The 26,872-nt window shown below is 39.0% G+C and overlaps 2 protein-coding genes across 4 annotated transcripts; one reads left to right on the top strand and one right to left on the bottom strand.

Moving 5' to 3' along the window:
* Window positions 1-12,396, top strand: LOC148381742 (saccharopine dehydrogenase-like oxidoreductase). Of its 3 annotated transcripts, XR_015854510.1 has the most exons (14): window positions 1-229; window positions 472-584; window positions 680-760; window positions 846-975; window positions 1,516-1,565; window positions 1,826-1,956; window positions 2,104-2,221; window positions 2,978-3,097; window positions 3,185-3,241; window positions 3,494-3,605; window positions 3,799-3,880; window positions 3,973-4,102; window positions 4,239-4,340; window positions 12,362-12,396. XR_015854510.1 is itself a non-coding variant. In XM_088362750.1 (13 exons), the coding sequence occupies exons 1-12, from the start codon at window positions 34-36 to the stop codon at window positions 4,085-4,087; spliced, it is 1,305 nt and encodes a 434-aa protein (XP_088218876.1). In that variant the 5' UTR covers window positions 1-33; the 3' UTR covers window positions 4,088-4,102; window positions 4,239-4,435. The 3 variants fall into 3 exon arrangements, 2 of the variants coding, with proteins under 2 accessions (XP_088218876.1, XP_088218875.1); XM_088362750.1 differs by lacking the exon at window positions 12,362-12,396 and having other exon boundaries at window positions 4,239-4,435; XM_088362749.1 differs by lacking the exons at window positions 4,239-4,340; window positions 12,362-12,396 and having other exon boundaries at window positions 3,973-4,200.
* snap25a (synaptosome associated protein 25a) lies at window positions 5,877-26,787 on the bottom strand. The gene is made up of 8 exons (XM_088362751.1): window positions 26,596-26,787; window positions 17,664-17,807; window positions 16,978-17,019; window positions 14,703-14,751; window positions 11,655-11,772; window positions 8,275-8,394; window positions 8,006-8,150; window positions 5,877-7,465 (listed from the first exon to the last, which is right to left on the bottom strand). Exons 2-8 carry the CDS (start codon window positions 17,733-17,735, stop codon window positions 7,397-7,399), a joined length of 615 nt encoding a protein of 204 aa, XP_088218877.1. The 5' UTR covers window positions 17,736-17,807; window positions 26,596-26,787; the 3' UTR covers window positions 5,877-7,396.
* Window positions 26,788-26,872: the final 85 nt, after the last annotated feature.

Raw genomic sequence — 26,872 nt, forward strand, 5'->3', positions numbered from 1 at the left:
AGATTACCCGGAGTGATTTTGCACACGCACAAAATGGAGGCGGTGACATCCAGCAGACCTTACCATATCGTAGTATTTGGTGCTTCGGGCTTCACTGGCAAGTTTGTAGTTGAAGAAGTAGCTCGCTACGCCGCCGACAGCACCCCAGACAACCGTCTAAAATGGGCCGTGGCCGGCAGAAGCGGGGAACGTCTCAAGGGGATGCTCGAGCAGGTCGCCAACAGGCTAGGTGGGTATACACACATAACCAAAATAATCAAAACTCAAATAAAAGTACTCTTACTTTACAACAATATGACTCAAATAAAATAGAAAGCTGTCCTTTAAATATATTTTTGAGTGTAAGTATGCGGTGACAAGTAAATTTCAAGTAAATTTCCATAAACAATATGTAAATAGATTTCAGTGCAGAAGGAAATTCGATAACAATGCTCATGTTTATCTCTACTATAAAGATATTTTCATTTTCAGCCATGCCCGAGTTGAGCACAGACGTTGACATCATCATAGCAGATGTATCCAGCAAAGAATCTCTGGCCGTCATGTGCCAACAGGCTCTGGTTATTCTCAACTGTGTGGGCCCGGTAAGTATTAAATGCTGCTGTTGTTGAGAAATGAATCAAAACAAACTGTTGAAATTTGGATTGATGCACTAATGTTGTCTGTGTCATTGTTTCAGTACAGGTTTTATGGCGAGCCGGTGGTCGCTGCATGCGTGGAGAATGGAGCTCACTACATTGACATCTGTGGAGAGCCTCAGGTAAACGGAACATTTATTTGTCTAATTATGTGAACACAGAGAGGCCAACACTAACACAAAAAAAATGAAAAAAATGTCTCTGTAGTTTCTGGAGCGCATGCAGTTGGAGTACCACAATAAGGCCTTGGACAAAGGGGTGTATGTAATTGGTAGCTGCGGCTTTGACTCCATACCAGCAGACTTGGGAATTCTCTATACTCAGAGCCACTTTAAAGGTTAGACTGTTTTTTATGACATGTTTGGTACAGTGGACCCACAGAAGTCCCATAAGTGCAAAAATAATTAGCGTATTTTCCGGACTATAAGGCGCACCTTCAATGAATGGCCCATTTTAAAACTTTGTTCTTATATAAGGGGCACCGGACTATAAGGCGCACCATGAATGCATCATGTCAGATTTTTAATCCAAATCAAATCATTCTCCATTTTTTTTATTTTAACTTCAGATGCAACAAATTACTTTATAATCACAAAATAATGGTCCATAGTCTTTTTGATTCATCATTCATAGTCTTCAGCGGGTCACTGTTCATGACACAATGCTTCGGGCTATTTTAAATTTAGGAATTTGGGCCATATATAAGGCGCACCAGACTATAAGGCGCACTGTCGGCTTTTGAGAAAAGTTCAGGTTTTTAGGTGCGCCTCATAGTCCGGAAAATACGGTAATACAAGTAATGCTTTTTAAACAAATTTGATGATTCAAAATGAATTATTATTGTTTATCGAATTATTGTTTACTGTCTTGATTTAAGGGACGCTGACAGCAGTGGAGAGCTTCCTAATAATAAGCAGTGGGCCTGAGGTAATCTTCATTAGATTGTCCGTAATAGTCAAGGAAAAAATGCATTTGCTTGAACTATAGTGGAATAGCTTTGCCGAGCATCTTAAGCAATGCTCGTGACAACATTTTAATTTCAGTAAATAAAAGTACAAAACTTTTTCAAATTTCAAAGCACCAATATAGAGCAATAAATCTGTCAATTAAATTTTTGAGGATATTTTTGGAAGAAATATTGTCCAAATAGAAAGAGCAGCTCACTACAGTGCTGTTTACTTTTTCAGGGCTCATGCGGTCATGATGCCACTTGGCAGTCGGCTGTGCACGGCTTTGCGGATAGTAGCTCCCTTCGCCGGCTGAGGAAGAAGTTTGACCACAAGCCGCTTCCTGTCGTAGGAACCAAAGTTCGCCAGAGGTAAGTGATATGAAAGTGTTTATGAAAGAAACTGACGTGTTTACTTCGAGGTTTCATGTAAAACACCAGATATGTTTACTGTATGACATGATGTGTTTAGGAATGAGTACACTAATCCTGTGTGTGTCTGTGTGTGTGTGTGTATAGAGGTTTTGTGTTTTACAGCAAAGAGATAATGCAGTACGTCATCCCTTTTATGGGTTCGGACCCGTCTGTAGTGAAGAGAACACAGCGTTTCCTTTACCGGGAGGAATGTCGGTCACCTGTAAGTGTTCATGACAATTCTCATCCATGATTTTTGATGGCTAGAATTTGCAAACTTGGAATATGTTAAGTTATCATGATTGAGGAATAGAAATACAGTAGGCATTTGCATAAATTGTGCAATATTGTGGTTGTATCAAATGGTATCCCTTTTTGGAGACTATTTGCCAAATGTTATCACTTTTTTTTTATTCATGTGAACACATTAAAGCTTTAGAAAAAATGTATTTAGGGCTGCAAAAAATATTTATTTGATAATTGAGTAATCTGTCACTTTTTTGATGAATGGGGTCAAGAAACATTTTTAATTTGCATCGTTTTATTAAAAACAGAACATTATTTCAAACTGACGTGCAGAAAATGCACAAATTTAATTAATGGTCTGGTCAGTAATATCTTGGATTTTTAGTAGGTATTGGTAGTATGACTGTCTTTTATTATTTAACTGATTTTACTTGAGAGGGAGCGCAGGATTTTTGTTTTTACTGTTGCTGGATTATTTTGGTTTATCGTCTATCATGCTGGAAATATGATATAAGTCACCCGGAGTGAGTCATCATCACTCTGTAGAGTGCCATGCAATCTCACAAAGTGAGTCACTGGATGATTCGTCGAATCATTAGTGTGTATAGCTTTGGAGATAAATCTGGACCACCCGGCATAAAACCAGAATCCCAACCGCTTGACCAAATGGCTTGACCAATCGCCCTTTTATATTTTTTCTTCCTTCCAATCCCTCACCATCCTCCCCCGACAGATCCAATATTGTGCATATGTCGGGATAGGTGGTTTCTGCTCAGTTGCCAAGCTCCTTTGCGGCGGACTGCTCTTCTGGGTCATGGTCAAATTCCGCCTGGGCAGGAAACTTCTCACTATGGTACAGACATCATTGCGTCATCACCCAGCAGGACAATTTGTGGACGGTACTTTATGTTGATGTTTGGTGTCTTGCCCTTTTCCAAAGTTTCCAAGGTTTTTTTCCTTTGGAATGTTCAGTAAAGCTGGTCCAACAATTAAACAGGTAAGACTTGAATTTATCAGTGCTCTAATTAAATTAGTTAATTGATTTGTATGCTTCTTCTATGTTAGTTAATATAGTTGTGCGTCCAAATGCACCGAATGAAGAAAACGCTAGTGTTAAGATCATTGTTGGTAGTTTGGGTTTAAAATATTTATATGATATTTGTAATATAGATTTTAAATCCGGTTGTGCAATGTAAATTGATCTAGTTGAGTCGCTTGTATTTCATCTCTCACGTTGGACTCTCACCAGATTGAAGACACCTGCTTCAACATGACATTTTTCGGAGAGGGATACTCCGAGGGTACAGATCCTTCCCAGGGACCACCCAACGCCAAGATCTGCACTGAGATCATGGGAGCAGGTAGGCGTGCAGCACTTGGTTACTCCATTACCGGCAGGTTCTAAGTGATATCACAAAATGGCGGAATCTTTGGTGGCGGGTTTGAATCTCAATCGTTATTTGATGATTCAAAACCATTTTTTGTTTGTAGCGAATGGTAATTGCACTTGCGTCTGATTGTCTCAGCATTCATTGATTTCATTTTTTTTTTTAGAACCTGGTTATGTGGCCACAGTGATTGCTATGGTACAGGCAGCAGTAACAGTGCTGAAAGAAAAATACTCCCTTCCCAGAAGGTCAGTTATAGCTCCTTCACACGACGTTATCTCATCTTCTGAAAAATACCCCTCTGATGTCTTCTCTGCAATTTTTGTGTCCGACTCAACAGGGGAGGAGTGTACACACCAGGAAGTGCCTTCCACAAAACTAGTCTCATTGACCGCCTTCATAATCATGGTTTCAAGTTCTCTGTGAGACACTACGAAGAAGCCACGAAAGCTTAAGCCCCTTCATTGTTTGTGAGTGTTCCACTTGATCTGTTGCGGAGTGCATTGGATCTGTAAATGATAATCTTGGAAGTGACCGAAATGCACTTAAAAGGACTACTGGAGACAGATGTGCTTTTGCAGTTTTTTTTTTCCCAAATCACTTTAGGTCGAAATATAAGACTGGCAATTAAAAATTTCTATCAAAGAGGAAAAATGGAGAAGGAAAAACCCAACTGAGATCAGCAACCAGGTTCTAAATTGCTTTGCTGTAAGTATTTCTCTATAGTTATTTTGAGATAGTTTAATTAATTGTGGAACATTTTGCAATTATGCTGTAAAAGAGTAAATAATTTAATCAACAAATATATACGTACGTTATGCATGACAGAAAATATCTATGAATCATAATGTTGTAATTTCAACAATGGAAAAGCATTTGGAGATTAGAATAAAAAAAATAAGTATATATTACGAGTTTATTTATTTGCAGAATTTAAAATGGATTCCTCTCTTTAACCATGTTTTGGTCAAAAGGAAGTTAAAAAAAAATCTGAATTTTGGATTATAGTGTAAATAAATTAATATTGATATATAATTGATTGCCATATAAAATATCACACAATCTACATTTGTATTTATTTTTGAAGTGGAAAATGGTTTTAGTTGTAGTTCACCTTCACTACCAGGAAGTGGCAGCATTTCACCATCTTCCCCCAATGATGAACAATGACCCTTCACATCCTGTCTTGACAGTAGAGGTCATTTCATGCCTCTGAGGATGCAGAAGCGGTATGTAGAGTGACAGCCGGTCACCTCAAAATCCCTCTTGAGATTTTCATTTTCATTCGGCTGAGGCCGAAATCATTAGAAGGAAACACTTGCAAGTCACCCTGTGAGCCATTTCCCCGTCACATCTGCTTCCCATCCCCCCAAGTGTCACCTCACCACCACGTTAATAAACAATCCAAACTCTGGTTGTGAAAACAGAACATGTCAGTAGTGTAGTTCCTGCGTCACATCGCTCGTGTGATAAGCAGCTGCGGTGTTGGTGCGAGGGTGAGAGATTGCCGTGGTTCCCCAGGGCAGCCCCACCCTTACCGCCTTGCCTACAGTCCGCCATTGTGGCCGTGCTGCTTTTTTTTTGTGATCTCACTTTGAAAAGCTCACGAGCTCCCCTCATCTGACGACCAGCACTCTTGCAATCGCTTAAATCCTTTGTGGTGTTTTGGAGAATATGAAACTCCAGCACCTCCCGATTAGAAGACAGTAAGCACTTAATAGGCTGTTTCGAAAAAAATATTTGACCGTCCTTATTTTCAGTTGATTCAAGATAAACAGGAAAATCCTGATTGAGAAGGAGTCATGCTTACCAGAACCGCTAAGTTATCCTAAGAAGCTCCTTATGATGCTAATTTTAGAATATTTTCTCCCTGGAAATGTATAAATCTTGTATATTCCCATATTTGTCTATTCAGATATTGAACTTTGGAGTGTGTGTTTGCTTGTAGCTTATTACAGGATTTATACGAGCATTCTTGAATCTTCTATTGTATTTCATCGTCTGACTTTTTTTTTTTTTTTTTGTCTGTGCTTGTCCTCCCTCCAGTGGAATGAGGTGTTATTTTCCCACTCACACTTCATCCTCGCACAAATAGTGCGATGACCCACTTGAAATCTTTTAGTCTCACGTCCGTAATATATATATTTTTTAAATAAGAAAAAATATTTATGTAGTAGTACTGATTTTAAGAACCGAATAGAGAGAGTATCATTTAAAAGCAATAAAGACAAAGACAGGTACAAGCAGGGTTGATTACTTTTAATCAATTCAGCTAGCTACAAAATGTCCACCACTTTACACACTGACAAGATACAGAGAGGGAGTTTTTTTTTTTTTTTTTTTAAATATAACATGCGTTGAGGACATCAATCTCACAGTTGAATCTATTGTGTCATTCAGGTTTGGGTATTTTATCACCTTACTCTAAGGGACATTTCGGAGATTTGGTATGCATAGCTCTAAAAGTACAGAAGCAACAAAAACCCTTTTGTTTTCTTTTTTGGATTCAGTGTATAGTTATCATGAACATTATTTTTTTTTTACCAATAACAAACCACATGGGAGAATAAACTTACAGGTACAGTCTTTTTATAAAAGTAAGGTCTCTCAGAAATATGCGCCTTTGCTTTACATTGCAAACGTTTATTATTTTTTTCAGAGCATCCAAAACCTATGTTACAGTACACAACCAGTCCTCCTCTTTCACCACTTTATCAACATCCTCATCACGAAACTGCATAATCGTTTAGAAAACAGGTCTTTTTATTTTTATTTTTTTTGCAATACGACCACAGATCTTTATTTTGTCATCCTCGTCTCACTTTTTTGTTCCCTTTTGCATTATTTTACAACAAGATGGTCACAGTCGGTAAATATATCAAGACAGAAAAAAGTGGCACTATTGCAAACTTGCAGGGAAGAATGGAACGATCAACTGTGTCCTAATACTGAGCATGCGTTTTGTCAAGTCGCTACTGCCGTGTTATCATTTTTTATAGATATTTTTTTTCAGACAGGTTTTATTTAGAAGACTAAAATCTACCATTTGTCATGCAGAGAACGCACAATTCACATCACTTGGAATGCAAATGTCTAATACAGCTACAGAGAATCTAGTTGCACATTGTCTAAACAGTAAACTCAGTATGATTGCAATGATGGACAATGGACCAGCGACTTCCTTTTATGATTGTTAAGAGCTGTTTGCAATCTTCTCAGTTAATCATGACTTGCCATCGGTCTCCCTTTTACTGTGACAAAACACGAAAATAAGGAGCATCACAATAGCCTTCATGAAACCGCTTCACTTCGACAATACTGAGATACTGAAAAAAAAAAAAAAGAATCAGAACAAACAGCTTGTATCGCATTCTTTATATATATATATATATATATATATATATATATATATATATATATATATATATATATATATATATATATATATATATATATATAATGTCTAGAGAATAAAAACTTCACAGGTGAGCCAGAGCGCCATTAACTCAGCACTATATACAACCTTTGGAAAGAATGATGTACGGAGTATAAGAAATGATCATTTTACGAGGACAATCATCTTGAAAAAGCTCGACAAACGACACACAGAACGACATTTACAATGGGGAGGGGGAGGTGATATGTGCATGTGTGCAAACCGAGAAGGTCAATATCATATTGAAAGCATGTCCGGCGTCTGATGACGTGCGGCGCCGTACACCGGGGACGGGTCATGCTGGGTGGGGGGGGGGGGGACAGGGTGTTTAGCCACTGCCCAGCATCTTTGTGGCCCTTTGGTTGGCCTCATCGATCCTGGTCTTGTTGGAATCAGCCTGGGGGAGTGTAAAGAGCACAGTGCGCGAATCAAGATCCATAAAGGTAGGCTTGTGTGAGTTACCGTATTTTTCAGACCATAAGGTGCACCGGGTTGTAAGGTATACTCTTATAATTATATTTGCTTATATATAACATATTTCTAAACACTATATACTTTTATATTTTTATTTTTGATATATTATCACGTGTACTTTTATTATATGTCCTTATAAGTTTATTTTCTGAAATTTCTCCATATGGGGTACATTACTGCACATTCAGGGGGGCAAACCAGTACAGCAAATCAGTCAAACTTTATTTAACTTAAATTCAACCTTCATACATAAGAAAGACCTGATTATTAGTAGCTCTGTTTATTTTTGAGAAAAGTCAAGAATTTTAAGTATGCCTCATAGTCCGAAAAATACGGTAATGATATTGGAGGTAATGGCTAAGATTAGGAAATGTATAGAAACAGATTTCATTATTATGGATCATACTTGATGATATCCAAGTAATTGGGTCAAACGTGTTTTCCTCCAGTGTGTTTTCATTACCTTATCCATGATCCTGTCGATCTGGCGGTTCTGAGTGTCGATCTCGTTGCCCATGTCCACAGCCATGTGGCGCAAGTTTCCAATGATACCACCCACCTGCTCCAGGTTCTCGTCCATCTCGTTTTCCCGGGCATCATCTGTTACCCTGAAAACAAAAAAAATGGACGTATATGAAATTTTGGTACCCTACTACTTAAGATCACCTCGTTATTAAATACACGCTATAAATATTCATCTAGTAAACGCGAACTATGTTCTGGAAGGTTTACCTGCGAATGAAGCCTCCACTGATGGCCATCTGTTCGCGCTCATCCACAACCCGGGCTGGCTGACTGGCCACCACCCCATCCTGGTTGTTCCCCCAGGCCTTGCTGGCACCACTCTTCATCCTGCCCACCAAAATCGATGAAGAAGAACAGTTACCAAACATTCTAATAAACCGCACCATCAACTCCCTCAACCAGGCCGGCTTCCCATTAGTTAATTCAACCAACATAGAGAGCCGTGACTTTGAGGGTGGTTTTATATATCAATATCAAATTACTTGATTTCATGCAATAGTGGAGACTAGACTAAGTCAAGCAAAGCATAGCAAGCATGGATTGGTAGGGTTTGGAAGGTGCAAGCTTCTGTTTACACAATAGTAATGGTGAGTGATACTAACTAGCAAGTGTCGTTTGCAGTTTTGTATTATACGGCATGCATTTTAATAGCAGCAACGTTTTTCTAATTGCACCTCCATGTTGTTGCAATTAAAAAAAAAAAACAATCCCTCCCTTCAGTCCCACAGTTCATTGTCCCGATGTGACAGATAACAGAGGAGACGAGCTCCTGGGAGACAAACAACATAGAGCGTCACATCGTTAGAGGAGGGACGACAGTTATGTGGAGAACAGATTAGAAAATAAAAACAAGAAACAAATAAATTGAAGGTCAACATAGTAACACGTGACGTTCCGTGTACTATTCGTGGAACTCACACCCCCCCGACACAATCCGACCTCGGTTTTCTGTTCTATCGCTTTCGGAAAAGCTGTGCTGAATCACCAGTGAGGGGTGCGATAACGATATCAACGCTCACCGAAAAGAAGTGTGTACCCGACAAATAGAGCTGTGCTAACAAGATGCGACATCGGTGGGAAATTTGTTGTTACTCTTCAATAGACAAAAGGTCATCACAATAATTCTAGCTCTTAAATTGTCATTTTTTAATAAAAATGAAAAATTGCGATGTCTGTAAAGATTTTCGGCTAAATTAAAAAGAACAAATATAGTTAGCAAAAAACAATAGGCACTCTGTATTTGCTTCAAATGATGTGGTGGGCAGGATCTGGCCAAGTACTGTGCATATTAATTATTTTAGCCTCAGTGACTTGGTTATCTTAAAAGTATTGTTTCAGTAAGCGAGAGGGAAAATGCTCAGCCTCCTACTTGACTTTTATTAATAGAACTGGACTGAGTCAAGGCTTCGCTTAGCTGCCAATCCCTGCTGACACACTCTTTCTTTTTGTACTTGTTGTTCCCCATCTGTCTGCTTTTCTTCATCTTCTCATTTTATTCCGGCTTCTTCTCCACTGTCAAATAGATGCCCTTAACGGATAAATCAGATTCATGGCAATTGAGCTGAACTGATTGGATTAGCACTGTGGCAAAATAAAAGTCCAGCTATTAAAATGAGCTAGCCACCAATCACAATTTTATCACCGATGGCATGTAGACAATCAGAATCCGAACGTATTATTAAAACAACCCAGCATCAGGTAACTTTTCCAGAACAAATACAGATCTATAAATGTTGGTGTCGCTTTTAGTGTCTGGTAACTGTTTTTACTTTATGTCTCATTTGCCTCCTTATGGTGTGTTCAATGTATTTTAATTATTATTTTTTTCTTGTAATATTATTGACCATGATAAACATTTTTCCATTTTATAAACTAAAGTACTGTGACCTGTCTCATAATTAGTTAATTTTAGGTCCCATTAGAATTTCAATTCTTACTTGAACATCTCAGGAATATTATTGACCATGATAAAACATTTTTCCATTTCATAAACTAACGTACTGTGACCTGTCTCATAATTAGTTAATTTTAGGTCCCATTAGAATTTCAATTCTTACTTGAACATCTCAGGAAGTTCTGGAAACAGTTTGAAGAAGAATGTTAATTTTGTTGTTCCAGTATGCATGTGCACCAGTGCACAAAGCAAGCTCTATAAAGGCACGGTTGGATGAGTTTGGAATGAATGAACTTTTGAACCGTCACTTCAACCCCAACAAACACCTTTAAGAAGAGCAAGGTCCTCTTGACCAAAATCTCTAATGTCACAAACGTTATTTCGGTTGAATGAACAATCATTTCCCAAAGACAATCTCCTGTAAACTCTTTCCAGTAGAGTGGAAGCAATTATAGCTCTCAAGATTCTGTCTGTGTAATAGTCAGGCATTATGATATTTTTGTTCATATAGTGATTTTTTTTCCCCTTACATTTTCATCTTTCTCCTGTTGAGAACAAGTCAAACCTTTAGCAGTATTTTTGGAAGAATATAATTGTTTGGGGGATATATTACGGACGCCCTGAGGTAGCTTTAGCCCCCCAGGACCCCCCAAGAAGAAAAACCCTAGCCAGTGATCCTCTTTCAAACCAATTACCTCCCCAAGCTCTGTATCACCTTTTATATTCTATACAAACCACAAATTTACTTAGTTGTTATGTTTGTATTATTGCCGATGTTTTATTTGTGATATATTTTCTCTTGTATTATTCATGTGATTTTTTTGTATTGCGCTTCACTACGGGGAAAGTGTTTGTGTAAGCGCTATAAAAATAAAGGTGTATTGTATAAATGTACATCATCATCATCAATGCCATGATCATAATCTTAGCATCATCACGTGCAGCAATGCTAGTGTGAGTTGCATGCATGAGCATTCCAAGGGTCATGCTCGCAAGTCATTCCATGTTATTGTAGTGGGGCGGGTTGTTAACAGGGGGTCAAAAATGTTTTTTTTTGCCTGCAAAAAAGGTGAGCATCTAGTGAATGTTGAGTGGTGTGGCAGTGGTAAAGATCATGCATATAAGGAGAAGCGTCACAGTCAAGCGCTGTCCTCTGCATTTCGATACCAACGTCACTGAGTTGAAATGTCCATGGGGGACTCTGACTCTGGTTTAGCAGTTACTAAAAAAATGTCTTGCTTTTTGGGTTTTGCTTCTGAAAAGCAGCTAACGTGCTCATCTGACAAATGGCTCCTCACAGGTACGGTAATTTTCGGACTATAAGCCGCACTGGACTATAAGCCGCACCAGATAAAATTTGTGATTCAGGGTTCAAAATTTGAGTAAAAGTAGCGGCTTATAGTCCGAACTTTACGGTATATGCGTGTTGAATTATGTTGAATTATCTTGAGTTTTGACTGACTCTTAGAGTGATATTAAATTAACTGCATATATGAATGTGTCTGGGACGGTTTTCGAAATTGGCCTCCTGTGTGTATGAATATGGAAGCCACTGATGCCTTTTTGCAGCTGGAGCAGAGCAGACTATTAGTAGACGGCCGTAATTCATGCCAGCGGTTTCAGTGTTTCTTATGAAGGAATTGATAATTTTGTAAAGGCAGGCAGGCAAGGCAGGCAGGCAAGCAGCACCTACTTGTTACATGGACAGGAGCAAAGACCACAGAATTTCCCTAGATCGTTCAAATTCTTTTCTGCATCCTTCATGTCCTTATTGATTTGGTCCATTCCCTCCTCGATGCGCTCCAGTTGTTCTGATTAAACGCAAGTCATTTATCCCCCACACAATGAAGCACGAGGAGATAGGGAGAGAGAGCGAGAGAGAGAGATAGAAGACAAAGGAGAGAAGACAATAACTTCAGACACTCACTGTGACGAAAGAAACTAGGAACAAAAATTAAAAAAATTAAAAAAAAAGAGGAAAAAACTGGACGCCACCACATATGCGACAACCTTTGAGGCACGTTGTCAGTACCTACTTGTTACATGGACATATGAAAAGCCCACAGCATTTCCCTAAATCTTTTAAATTTTTCTCGGCTTCCTTCATGTCTTGGTTGATATGGTTCATGCCATCTTCAACACGATCGAGTTGCTCTGGTCAGGACAAAGGGATGACAGTAGTGGAATGAATGTCATTGGCTGATTGACACAAATAGGATTTATGATGAGCACCAACTAAATATGGGGCTATCATAGGGGAGGGGAACTGCATGTATTGATTGGGTCTGAATTTCATTTTAGGATGTGCTTTCTTGATTAGAGTTAGAGGATCCTCACTTTAATTACAAAGGAAGCAATTTGCTCCTAAAAGTAATCTAACGGCCATATTTAAATCTACAGAAATTGATCGGAGGGCACAGCACAGGCAGATGGATTCTGAGCTCCGCGTGGATGTTCGAGGAGTTTCCTTCATAATTCGAACAACAGGTAAGGAACATCTTAACTTGACTTCATCTTCATTATGCTCTCCTGCATAAATGGATAAAAGTTCCCATAGACCCTCCAAAATCTTGCAGCAAGTTTTTCCTTTAGAATAAACGGCAAAAGAGGAAACCAAAATTAATTTAGTCTGAAGTACTGTCGAAATGAATCGATTAATCAACAAGTAATTGATTCGCAAATAATAATCGACAACCATTTTATGATCGAGTAATCATTTAGAGACAATTTTTTACTTAAATTTGGCCAAATCCTCTCATGACAGCTTCTCAACAGTAATTATTAATAATTGTTGTCATCATTCATGACGGATTATATGTTGAGTTTAATCAAAACAAGACGCCTGCTTTTACATCGGGAAAACAATAATCGTACCAGTAATCTGTTTGGTGGCTTTTTATCACTAAACAATATATAATAAACATCAGTAAATAGGGGAATGGTTTTGTAATCCACTTTTAATTCAAAATCAAATTTTATATATTATAGTACTCCATTAGATTAATCGGTAGAATAATCGATTCTAAAAACATTCAATCGTGACATCCCTACTATAGTGTGTCCATGTAGCTATTCTGTAATGTAATTAATTTTCCTGTTATGATGGGATAATTTTAGGGGACCCTTCACTAAAAATCCAATGCTGCCTTCGGGTTTTTTTTTTTTGCTTACTGTATATTGAGCATTTGGATTTCAAGGCCTTGCTCATGCTGATGTGGATGGCGGTTTGGAGACTATTCATAGCAAAGACTTTCCAGCCTGACTAGTGATTAAAGACATCTTATGAATTATGGAGCATAGTCATCAATTAACTATATTCAGATTTGTAAAATCCCCGGTTGGTACGCAGACATATGGTATGCAGTACAATCCGTACATCCGTTTTCTTTACGGCTTGTCCTCATTAAGGTCACGGATGTGCTAGGAGCCTATCCCGGTTAGCGTTGTTAAATGATTCAGTGTTTTGATTTGTAACAGCACCGAGCATGTGATGCTCGTTAGAGAGCGTTACAGGCAATGTAAATGAAAGCCGTTCTGTCGGCCGCTATAAAGGTTTTGCAGTCCCGTGGGTGCTGACACAAACGGAGGGTCAGAAGACCAAAATGCAATTCATGGCCTTTCTCGGGACACGTAAAATGTTTTTATGTGCCTTTCGGGTCCTTCTGCATGCCAGAGCTAAGACATACTTTGATATTCTTTCAAAAAAAAATCACCAGAGGTTGCTTTCTAGAATTATTCTAGATGCCCTGAAGCAATATATTGTAACCAGGGATTTTACAAAGCAGTGAATGGATTGACTGAGAAGTGGCGGAATATTTTGTCATTACCAGCTAAATCGATCGTATCTTTTCAATCGTTCTTTTTTCAATTCTGGAATGTCAATGAACCAAAATCACAAAGAACTTTGGTTAGATTGTGAAACAAATTCATCTGATATCCCCGTTTAAATGCATCCTGACACCAAATCAAGTTAAGACACAGGTTTTCGTCACTGTGGTGGTCGGCTCGTGTAAACGTGTTTTAGCGGTTTGGCACTTTCAAGATACCAGGTGCTGTCGGTGTGGGCAAATGGAAATAAGCAAAAAGCTCCTGCAAATAGCAACAAAAACATTAAAATAGAATTGCTAAAAGGAAACAAAGGGTTGAAAGAAGCTGGAAATTACAATTCCTTAATGCAAAGAAATGTCAAACAAACCATTCAAAACAAAACCCCTTGGAAATATCATGTGAAATATGGAGACATTTAATTAGTTTGGATTTGTATTCATACAAAAGCATGGAGCTGCCAATTATTTTTGACTGGCGAGTACGTTTGAACATACGAAAAATTAGCATTGTTTTACCCATATTGACTTGAGTAAAAAACTTATTTCATTTTAAGCATTTGACCTACATTACAACATGCTTCAAAATTAACTGAGTAAAATTATTTATTTGTATTTTTTTGTTTTATTATGACTGTCGTGCATAATTTCTGTTCGTCATTTTTTCCCATAGTACGTTCAAACATATTTGCCAGTCAAAAATATTTTTTTATTCCATTTTGGCAGCGCCAAGCTTCCGTACATTTAAACAAATCAAGCCATTATGTATAAAACAGTAAATCTTTGGCACAAGTAAACAATATTTTCTTGCACATGAATAACAATATTACTTGATGTGACGATAGTTACATAATTTTATCATTTTTGTGTCTACATGACCTCACATTTCATCATCGTTTTTCCATTTCCATACTTACCTCCTTGTTCGTCCAACATGACCAAAGTCCTAATGCCGGCATCTTTGCTCTAGTCCCCAGAAGCAGGTAGGCAGCATGATTTGGAAAGGAGGGAAAAAAATAAATGGAGTAGCGATAAGTAATGAGGCTATATCGAGTCGGAAAGTTAATGGGAACTGAAAGATTTTTGCTACCATAAGCTATTCCCACATTCTATTTTCACCTCACTGCTTCTCACCATTTTTCTTTGCCATTTTTTAGTGCAAGCTAGGAAATTGCCAATTTTGTACTACGGCTATTTCTCCCTAGGAAGCTCTTTCAAAGTACAGAACCTGCTCGCCATTTAGTCTTAAAATGAACAATTTTGACATGCTTTTACTTGGGCGACTGGGGAGTAAGAATGACTGTTGATTGACAGCTTGTAAAGTCAAAAGTCTACCGTATTTTCCGGACTATAATGCGCACCTAAAAACCTAAAATGTTCTCAAAAGCCGACAGTGTGCCTTATAGTCCGGTGCGCCTTATATATGGACCAAATTCCTAAATTTAAACTGCCCCGAAGCATTGTGTCATGAAATCAATCATAAGTGGCCCGCTGAAAACTATGAATCATGAATCAAAAAGACTATGAATCATTATTTTGTGATTATAAAGTCATTTGTTGCATCTGAAGTTGAAATAAAAAAGATAAAATGGAGATTGATTGCATTAATGGTGCGCCTTATATAAGGACAACGTTTTAAAATGGGCCATTCATTGAAGGTGCGCCTTATAGTCCGGTGCGCCTTATAATCTGGAAAATACGGTATTTGTAATCAACTGTCGAGCATATGATTATAGTGAAACGTGATGTTGTCGTTATTATTATATATTATATTTCATCATCACATTCCATCAGTATGTTATGCTCGAGAAATTTAAAATATCGATTGTGCCGTGAAAGGTCATAACAGGAAACGTAAAATCAGCTCCTCGGTGGATAATAACATTGACAGCCATCAATATAAATATTAGTGACTGATGGATTGGGCTAGCTTAGTAGGTGCTGGAAGGGAGGATACTGAAACCTAATTGTCCGCAATCCTGCTTTCTGCCGGCTCCTTAGAAATCCCGCAACACCGTACCGGTACGCGGCACCTGGCTCGGCCTGATAGGCATAAATGCGATTATACTGTGTCGGTGTTTCTACACACAAATAATCTAACATGCATGAACGCAACCCCCTCCAGCTGCATCCTCAGCAATTTGGGACGAAAGCCACATTGACGTTTGAGAGGCGAGAAGGGAGCAATAAGAAAGGCTGGCGTATAAATTATTCTGTAATTCAGTATGTCTACAGCCGGGAGAAATCCCAAGGTAGTTGAAATATGTCTCTCGGGGAACACCCGAAATGAGAAGTAATCATGATCCCAAACAGGCAAAGAAATGGCTGTAATATTCTTGCACATTTTAAGATCTGGTGCGGAGATTAGCATTTTGTTGCGCTGCAATTTAATGACCCCTTGCCTCCAATGTTAGTCATTTTAACATCCAGCTCTGGAAAGCTACCAATTTATTATCGAACTGTAGAATCCAATAAAAAGTTATGATTAGTGTTAAGTTGCATTTCCAGAACAAGTAAATAGTGATGGGCAAGGTTTTTCCTCATAAATCAATAATGTCATAACTGTTCATACACTTACAAAAAAAACTGAATCAGCGCTTTGTAAAGAAAGCATCTTCTTGGCAGTGACTGAGCTAGATCAAGGCTATCTCAAGGGGTCCGCAAAAGAGGAAAGAAATGTTTTAAAAATCCAAATAATTCATCAGAAAACACAGATAAAGATCCACTATATGGTCTCCACGGAAAACAGACAAGAATGTGGAAAATAAATCCTGTAAAAATCAGAAAATACCCAACTTGCATATTTCAGCTGGGGCTCAAATAATAATATGATAAAAAGAATAAAATGTGTGACTTCTTTTGAATTCTTGCTGGTCATAATTAGACCGACGATCGATATGACCTTGAGATCCTCATTGTCAGATCTTCTCTTCTGTTTATGATGCTCTTTATGCCTCCTCATTTATCCTTCCCTCTTCCCTCTTTATTCATCCACATCTGCCTAAGGTAACTCCTTGTCCTTTCCTCCTAATTTGCCACAGTGTCATTTACCGACCATGAATGTTGCATAAGCCCTTAACTCACGTATGCTTATTTTTCCTAACGAGAAAACAATTAAAAGACAGTTTATGGATTTACTGCCTCAAGCTGTTAACTCAAGCATAAACACTCGGAACAAAAAGATAGTTTTACCTCCTCCACCAGCTGCAACATACGACGAGTGCTCTCCAGTGACTGTGGGATGAGAAAACAAAATTATTTTAATTGAATTTATCACTCAATACTGTTCTCCAAAAAATAAGCTTCAGCCGTTTCACCCTGTTGATTATTGCATTGACAAAAAAATGGACTGACGTAGGCTGGTATGTGAAAATACACGTTTCCTCAGACTGAGACCCAACTTGAGCTGAAACTGGTCATCGTGATGATTCCACCATTTTGTCCGTGCCCCATTCTTGGGAATATTCAATATTCTGCCCAGTGTGAGTCATATGTGAATGTGGGGGAGCGGTGACCTGCTCCAGGCTTTCTCTGAGGCTTTTCTTGTTGTGATGAAACAAACACCCACATTTAGACACTCACAAGGTCAAGCGCATACATGAATATCTGACCTGTAAAATAATTTCACATCTCAGTCTTTCATGGGGAAAAAAAAATGGAAATTCTGTCCAGTCGTGTCATATAATCAAGAACATTCGGTGAGAGAAATATGATATAGCATTGCCATGGCAACGCTGGATGACCTACTTAGGTTGATGACATTGGTGGACCTTTGCTTGTGTTTTACAATCAGGTCGCTCTGATCTCAAATTAGGGCTCGAACGTCGTCTCCCAACTCGTAAATTGGTGAGTAAGTCGTAATAAATGCTTGGTCTCACCTCATCGGCGAGCTGGTCAGCACGTTGTTGCATGTCTGACAGCTCATTGCGCATGTCCGCGTCATCTGCCATGGCTGTTGGGTGTGGGGGGTGGAGAGGGTCTCCAACAGGGAAGAAAAGATCCTAGAGGGAATCCGGGACAAGCTGAAAGAAAGACAAAATTGTTTTTGTAAGCAGCTGAATCCATCTACAGATGTGAGATCAAACAGATGATGGCTGTTCAAAAAATTGACACATGTGACTTAACCCAGATATGAATATTCATCAGCTACATTTACATGAATGCATATTTGGTCAATGTGATTTATTCAGATCAAAAGTGTGACGCATGAGGAATTGAACCTAATTGTCTAAATATTTCTAGTGTCCATAAAAACAACTTTAAATCTGAATTCGAACACTTAGACCTACTACGCTACTATTTCTAAATGTTGGTCATCATTTATTTTACTATATTTATTTATTTTATTGGAATAATTTACTCGGAGAGCCAAATCATTTTTGCTATGATAAAAAGTTTGACAGAGGGTCAATGAGGGTCAAAACATGACAGTTGCCTTATAGTTGCAGTTAAGTAGGCTAATCTTACTGCACTTATTAAATTCAAAGTTAGATCATCATCAAGTGCATCCAGTCTCTATGCTTGGTTGCCACAGTTTGCAATGCTCAGATGTACTGAGGTTAACCAGAAATGGAAGGACTAGCCACAATGAGCTCTCACATCCCAGACGTGTGTGTGCAATTGCTAATTGCCCGATGATATGCATCATGTTTGATTTGTTGCTCTTTTCTTGCACAAAGTACATTTACTGTATATGCAGATGTAAGGAAGCTTACTGGTTTTCATTTTATTCATCCACATTTAACGTAATACATAGGTGTCAAACTTGAGGCTCGGGGCTCAGATACGGCCTGCCACATCATTTTATGTGACCCGCAAATTTTGCATCGACTTTGTGTCATTACTAAAATTACAAATTGTCTTCACTTTTTTAAAAAAAATAGAGATATTGTTTGCAATTTTTATTACCATTCGTCTTTTCAAAGTCAAAGTCTGCTTTATTGTCAATTTCTTCACGTCAAGACACACAAAGAAATCGAAATTGCGTTTAGTACTGTCCCACGGTGACAAGACATATTATATATATATATTATGTTATATTATATTATTTTCAAAATATTTGAACAGTTTTTCCTAGTCTCTGATTTCAAAACGAGTTATTCATCAGTTTATTTTGTAGCTTATACTGTATATAGACGACGTTGATAATCATAATGGCCCTCCGAGGGAAACTACGACTACGATGCGGCCCACGACAAAAACGAGTGACACCCCTGATGTAATATTTACTACTCTGTTAGCAAATGTTGGTGACAGACTTGCGTACAAACTCGTATTACGCTGTCGATATAGAAACGAGGACGCACCTACGCTCCTCTTTCCATTCCATTTTGAATCCGGAGATTCTTACATTTCACAAGCACATATATGATCATGTGTACAGTCATCGATATCACCCATCGCACAAAATCCATCCATTAGTGTTGCATTTGAGTCACATTTTACGATGAGACATCCGAGCCTCCTTTAAATCACAGATACATCCATAAACCCGCAGATGGTTTGTATGTGCAACTATTTATGATATTTCAGCTCTCCCCTTGCCCTAATTTCTTTCCCTCGTTCTCGCCTTTCCTCTCGCACTGCTGCGTCGCTCGCCAACAGCAGCCATGTTGGCTTACATAAACCTCAAAAGTGGACAACGCAGTGCTTGGCATCTAAATCGAGGACGATTTACAGCAGACTTCGGAGTCGCTTGCCGCGGGGAGACGGATTATCGCCTCCCTCCTGCTTTATGTAAGCGAATTCCAGCAATTAATTTTTAACAGTCCACATTGACCTTTTACTTTATTGGCTCAATTACAAGCGTTGCATTTTGCACTGTAGCCTTCCTCAGCAGTTCTTTCCTGGCACTGGAACTTCTTTTTTTTGCTTATGCATATATTGTCTTTATTTATCTTTTGAAAATTTGACATGAATATAATCAAATCAATTTATTTCATCTGTTCTCGCGCCCCAAAACATCACACATGCTATCAGCTAATGCTAATCTGTGCGTTTAACAAAAATCTTTGCACAAAATCAACATTTGGTTCTTTTATGTCTCTCAAAATATACAAAAATCTGTGATGAATTGACTTCAACTAGGCTTTCATTACTTGAGCATTTACAAAAAACTACAATTTAGTCATTCATCCTCATAGAATGAAATAAATATTATACTGAAACCCCATAAATGAAATGAATATTATTGACCCTTTTGAACACGTCACAAAAAATCTGTCAAGTGCACGACTGTGTGTGTGCCTGTGTGCCAATAACAAAAGGTGACGCACTGTTCTCCCCTTGAGTCATCACCTGGCTTCACAAAGCACAGATTACGCAGATTCACGGCAATGAATGGTAACCAAGGTGACCCCGAGTCAACAGCAATAAAGCGCGAGACACTTCTAGGGAAAAAAACATGCTCACTTTTATTAAAATACATAACCTGAGTTGTAAGCACACAAAGCTAATGGTGCATGTTGTGTGTGCATGCCTGTGTGTGTGTGTGTGCACCCACATCATTAGTGCCATGTTGCCTCAACGAGGATGTCGGGGTGTGGTTTGCTGATTAGCGGCGGGATTTAATTTACGACACCGACGAAGGGCCTGTAAAAGTGATTTATAGCATGTGCGGTGAGGACCTGACGCTTTAAGGCAATTATTGGATTAAGGCTGAGCACTGCAGGGTTTTAAATAATCACTTCAGCAATACTACCTACAACCAATAAAAAAAAGCAGGAAAAAAAACAAGTGGAACAAAACAACATCTGAGGTTTATAGGCACATCCGTTTATCCATCCATCGAGTGTTTTTATGACGTCTGGAGTCGCATGGTCACCATGGGAACAATCATTTTACATATGAATATGCCTTTAATTCTACCCATGGTACCAGCCTGTCTAATTACATTCAACTTGTACAATACTGGCTTTATCATTTACCTCCCTGTTGTACTCTATTATTATTTCATAATCAGATACCTGTAAGCCAGACTGAATTGTAAATCGGACTCCTTTTCAAACACAAATTAATATCACCCGAATCTCAAAGTGATTAAACATAAAACCCGAGAGCAAAATATTCAATATGAAGGTCAAATGTGTTTGCGTTATAATCGTGTTATATATTATATCTATAATTCATATCTATTGAATATTTTGGGTGCTTACATAATCAGTAACAGCCCTCACTTAAGTGCTTTGTGTCAAAAGCATTTTGTTGCTACGCATTATGTCAACATATAATATTAACGCAATGCTATATTTATTTACAAGCGTGACTAATCACCGTGATGTGATATGACACAATACACCTCAGTGTCACTTCAGCTCGAGCTTTCTCTCTCCAGAGAGGCGCTAGCTTGAAGTGCTCGGGCGGCATCCCAGCGGGCTGCTCGACAGAGACTGCCATGCATTATTGACCCAAGATCCCCTGAACCTCCATCTCATATTCATCACAGGCATAGATGACGATTGAGAATAGAGAGAAGTATCAATAGGTGAGATTTCGTGATCAATTTAGACCTGTTTCGGTAACATACAGAAAGATTCTGGGCCAATGTGCAAATTTCATCATGACAAAATAAATATTATTACAATTTTAACATCATTTTTAATCTTGGAAGAGATTATGCTAAAAAAACAACTCAAACTCACTATTTAGATTCATGCTGAGGCACATATATCACCGTGAAGTATTTAAATTGACATTTATGTTACTAAAAAGGTTTAAGTCATTTTTGTCACGGGCCGCATTGTACTCATAGTTTCCTTCGGATGACTGCCAACGTATATATTGTATACAGTATAGACTACACGACAAACAAATAATGAACGATGAACTTTGAAATCGGACAGTAGTAAAAACTGTTCAAATATTTTAAAAAGATGCATGGTGATCAAAATTGCTAGCAATATTTGTAGTTTTTTAAAAGTGAAGTCAATTTGCAGTTTTAGTATTGACACGTGAAGTCCGTGGGCCACATAAAATGATGTGGTGGGCCGTATCGAGCCCCCGGGCCTTGGGTTTGATACCTATGGTCTAAGAGAATGACAAATCCTCAACCCTTCAAATGTCGGGAATGTGGCCCAGATTAGCACGTTTAAAAACCACTTGAGCAATTTCTGTTCATGTCTGCAACCTGTTTTGAATCGAGCATGACTGCTCTTGTTTTTCAATGCCGTGAAAGTCCGAGGAGAGACGTGCAAAATGCTCCACGTACGATATCTTTTGACCCATCTGTAAATAGAAAAGGTTCCAAGCAATGCCTCGGCATTCGTCAGATTTCCTGATGTTTTAGCAAAGCCTTAGCAAAAAATCAATCCGTAATGCCTCAATCGATATTGATGCCTTCCATTACTCCTCTGAAGCAGCTGGGGAAGATGATAAAACACAAATTATTTTGACGTGAGCCAAAAAAAAAAAAAGAAGCAAGAAATAATCCACAATCAAGTAGCCAGGCCCCTTTAGAGCCTGTTAAATATTTGAGAAGTCATAAAAACAGACATTAAAAAGCAATTAGGTTTGTTCAGAGGACACCATACCCAATATACACACTTAAAAATATCAAATTACACCTCGACTGTCTTTTTTTAAACGCTTCTAACAGGGGTAAGTTGCAATACTTTAAATTCAATCAAGCAAAAAATACCGTAATTTTCGGACTATAAGCCGCAACGGACTACACGCCGCACCAGCTAAAATTCGTCATTCAGGGTTCAAAATTTGAGAAAAAAGTAGTGGTACGATTTTTTTTTTGGTAAATTCTATTTTAAATATAATCATTAACCAGACTCAATAATAATCATTTTCTAATTACAATGTTTCTTTGTTACTGTTGAATTTTAACATTTGGCAATTTGTTGGAATAATATTCCTAAGCAAAACTGGAGAAAGGACAATGATGACATCATATTGGATCGGCCTCAAGCGGGTGCATTGGGAAGCCCCCCAGGCAAACCCAGTCATGGGATTGAAAAGATTTTGAATATTAAGTCTAAGTCAAGATGCATGAATTGGAATATTACTCATCATTTAATATTTGAATATAGTTCACCACTTGATGATGACAGTCACAGCAACTCTTTTGCTAGCGCGAACGGATCTTGCTGTCGTTTGTGAATAAGAAAAAGAATTCTAGACAAGTAGAATGTTATCCGCACAGGCTCAGATGTGTTCCTCTCTTCACACCACTGCAGTTCCGGTGCCTTGGGAGCAGCCATTTTGTTTCTCTGTTTTTGTTTACATGCCGAAAGTGTCTGCGAGAGACTGAGAGTCTGTCCTCGGAGGGCTGACTGGACACAGGAAAAAAAAAAATCTGCCTTTCATCCCGACTGGACATTTTTGCAGCTTCTCAGCGTTTAGGCTCTTGAAAATGTCCTCAAAAAAGAAAAATAATTTGTAGTTTCTAAACTCAACCGCAACACTTTAAAAAAGTGGCCAGTGGTCAAGTTCTTTACTCAAGGGCACTTAAAATTATTTTAAATTGATTTTCATCTCTAGCATCAGTATTGCCAAACACTTTCTTTGCTATTTTCCGTGCGTCAGGAGTAAAAATAAAATATTGTATTGATTGTGTAAAAAGAAAAACAATAGCCCTTTTGGTCCCGCCAGTGGAATGCATAAGAATCAATGACAAGTAACTCTTACAATTAATAATTTACTTTCACTGCATATCTAATGCAATTTAATAGCGGTATGGAAACTGCTTTTACTGCAATAGACTGGATGAAACGCTGACCTCTGCCTAGGTTTGAAAGCAAGTTGTCTTTTTTCTCTCTCGACAGACAGCATGGTGCGCTAGTGTTTGCTACATCTGCCTCATAGTTCTGAGATTCAATGCTCGAATCTCAGTTTAGATCCTCCTGTGTGGGAGTTTACATATCCAGGATACTCAATTTAGATATACAGTAACCTCAGTGAGTGGAAGTAGTATAGAACAGCGTTTCCCCAAACTTTAGCGCGCCAAAGCACCCATTTTACAAAAAATAAAATCTCACGGCACATTGCCAAAAAAAACAAGCTGACATGATGATCTGAGCCAGTTTAATTGAACACTCAACGGATCTATTTTCAGGAAGCCATGAGTCATCCTAGGATGACTAACAACAACAGGAATGTGCGCAGATATTTTTCAGGCAGGTGCTCAAGCCTCCAAAATGACGTGAATCACAAAAATTCCGACTAAAATTTCTGGTGGTATCGTGGCATTCTGGTTGGGAATAGATTCTACAGCAAATGTCTTTCAGTCATTTTAGTCGATTAATTTCATGATCGGTTACCGATTGATCGATCGATTGGGAACCACCTTACTTTCATTCAAATCTGCGGAATATATTTTTTGTTATCTGCTAGCTAACAGCAGCCAACCTGAGTGGAGGTAACAGTGAAATATTTATCCGCATCTCTTGTATTGTATTTCATTAAATTGTGCAGCAGTACCTAATATTGTGGCCTTTTTAATAGAACAACATGCCTATCACCATTTTTTACAATATTAATATTCTTATATTACAACCACACATTTTAAAGTGATTATTCACTCGTTTTACTATTTATATTTGTCGTTCGGCTACATTACATCTGCCCTTGCATCCACCCACAACAGGAAACATAATTGTATTGCATGTCATAAAATATTCACCAGCCTGCACCAAAAAGGCATTGCAGCTACGCAGTCAGCTCATATTGACCACCATCCATCATTTTGTTCATACGGGCTTCATTTCAGCAGCGGTACAGTAAGCGTGTAACAGTACCAGAGTGTTTCTGAGAAGCGAACCCGCGGCGATGATATCAGTGAGTCACCATTCATCTGGCGAGCAGCCCCTTTCTCAATGTGCTCAATAGGCCCACACTCCTCCCATCACCCCTCCCACCCTACTCTTGCTCTCCCTGCAGTTTAAACGCTGCATATCGCAGTCATGACAACCACAGCATCCCCCCCCCCCCACCCCCCTCCCCCGGGTGAGGGCGTCCTCTTAGGGCCATGTTTGGATGCTACTGTTGAATGCTAAGCAAGTGCGACATCAACACACTGTTTTCACCCAACAGCCACAGACCACATGAACCACGACAGTGTCAAATCAGCCAGTCACGACATCTGCTTACCCAATGGACAACACAACCTCTCACTTACATAATCAATACAGTAGAAGCCCAACCAAAAATGCCTTTCTTATTAACGTTATATGATTTGATGTGCTAAATTATTTCTATTCGTTGCTAATATCTGTATCTGATTCAGACAATTTATCGATCCCCACCATTATACACAAGACTCACATAAGAATAAGCAAAATAAAACTATCTATCTATCTATCTATCTATCTATCTATCTATCTATCTATCTATCTATCTATCTATCTATCTATCTATCTATCTATCTATCTATCTATCTATCTATCTATCTATCTATCTATCTATCTATCTATCTATCTATCTATCTATCTATCTATCTATATCTATGTGGTATCTATGTATAACACTATCTATATCTATGTGGTATCTATGTATAACACTATCTATCTATCTATCTATCTATCTATCTATCTATCTATCTATCTATCTATCTATCTATCTATCTATCTATCTATCTATCTATCTATCTATCTATCTATCTATCTATCTATCTACGTTTCTACGTATCTATGTATGTAGTATCTATGTATAACACTATCTATCTATCTATCTATCTATCTATCTATCTATCTATCTATCTATCTATCTATCTATCTATCTATCTATCTATCTATCTATCTATCTATCTATCTATCTATCTATCTATCTTCCGTTCATCCATCCATCCATCCATCCATCCATCCATCCATCCATCCATCCATCCATCCATCCATCCATCCATCCATCCATCCATCCATCCATCCATCCATCCATCCATCCATCCATCCATCCATCCATCCATCCATCCATCCATCCATCCATCCATCCATCCATCCATCCATCCATTCTGCAGGGGCGCACCCTAATCAACACCTATTGCGCACCCTGTAATGCAACAGTGGCCCACGGGTGACCCATAACTTAAGAGATGTGACGTACATGCAGCGATTCTTCTTTTTTTTTTCCCTGCGTGCCTCACGCACCTCAAGCGCAGAGCCGCGTTAATTGACGATGGCACCCCCCCTCCCCGCTCGTGATTGACGGAACACGCGTGGCGGTCTCATTGATGGCGACAAGCGTCAAGGGTGTCACGGCGCACACGCATTCGGAGCTCCTCCACCCACCCTTGCCCCCTCCTTTCTGTTTATACGGGCTACCCTTCTCCCATCAACTTCATCATGGCGCACTTTACTATTGCACCTTCACCGTAATCACCTTGTGTGCGCGATATAGTCTCCCCATCTCGCTGTTCTTTTTTTCATTTAAAAAAATAAAAACGCACCATCTTCATGCGATGAGTTGTCTACCTGCTGCGGATTCCGATGTAGACAACCGCAGGAATGATGTGTAGCTCACCAAAAACATCTGGTCAGCATATGGACACTTAAAATATTTGTCACACATCTGCGGCGTGCCTCCTCCCCGGTTTTCAATCATGCGTCGCTATCCAAGGTGCTGAAAGAGCGAAAACGCCCACATTGCATCGACGCATTATTGCGCACCGCATCCATTCAACTCATTGCGCGTTTCCACTCAGGAGGTTACGCGCTGTTTGTTCTTCACAGGCTAAAATAAAATAAATCGACCATAAATACGTCTTAGTTCCGCCGTCAATCACTGCCGTTCAATCCCGAGAGGATAATTACCAAGTGACATCCAATGCGCAAACTGTTTGGCGAAGAAAAGAGAAAACCGGAGCAGACTTACCCGAGCTTGTTGTCGTCGGCCTGCAGTCAGCTCTGGAGGAAATGCGTTCGCTTTTTTTTTTTTGGACCAGCAGCTCCCCCCCCCCCCCTCTGTCTGTGCGCGCGTGTGTGTGCGTGTACGCGTGTGTTTGTGTGTTCACGCTGTGACGGCGATGCTGCAAAGGCGCTGCGCCGAGTCTTCCTCACTTCTTCAATGAGGGGAAGCGGTGCGGTTCTCGCCAAAGATGGCGGAGCTTCTGACGTCAGCAGCAGTAGCGTTTAAAAGGAAAAAAGAGGTG

The sequence above is a fragment of the Syngnathus floridae genome, chromosome 19, assembly GCF_059516105.1.
Source record: "Syngnathus floridae isolate MCC-2025c chromosome 19, RoL_Sflo_1.0, whole genome shotgun sequence".
Taxonomy (NCBI): Eukaryota; Metazoa; Chordata; class Actinopteri; order Syngnathiformes; family Syngnathidae; genus Syngnathus; species Syngnathus floridae.

Excerpts from the sequence above, each read along its gene's own strand:
- LOC148381742 (XM_088362750.1), top strand. The coding sequence starts at position 34 with ATGGAGGCGGTGACATCCAGCAGACCTTACCATATCGTAGTATTTGGT. Across the intron at positions 585-679 it reads TTCTCAACTGTGTGGGCCCG|TACAGGTTTTATGGCGAGCC; the intron begins GTAAGTATTAAA and ends TCATTGTTTCAG. Across the intron at positions 2,222-2,977 it reads GGGAGGAATGTCGGTCACCT|ATCCAATATTGTGCATATGT; the intron begins GTAAGTGTTCAT and ends CTCCCCCGACAG.
- snap25a (XM_088362751.1), bottom strand. The coding sequence starts at position 17,735 with ATGGCAGATGACGCGGACATGCGCAATGAGCTGTCAGACATGCAACAA. Across the intron at positions 14,752-16,977 it reads TGTTGCAGCTGGTGGAGGAG|AGCAAAGATGCCGGCATTAG; the intron begins GTAAAACTATCT and ends TCTGGGGACTAG. Across the intron at positions 7,466-8,005 it reads TCGACAGGATCATGGATAAG|GCTGATTCCAACAAGACCAG; the intron begins GTAATGAAAACA and ends ACACTCCCCCAG.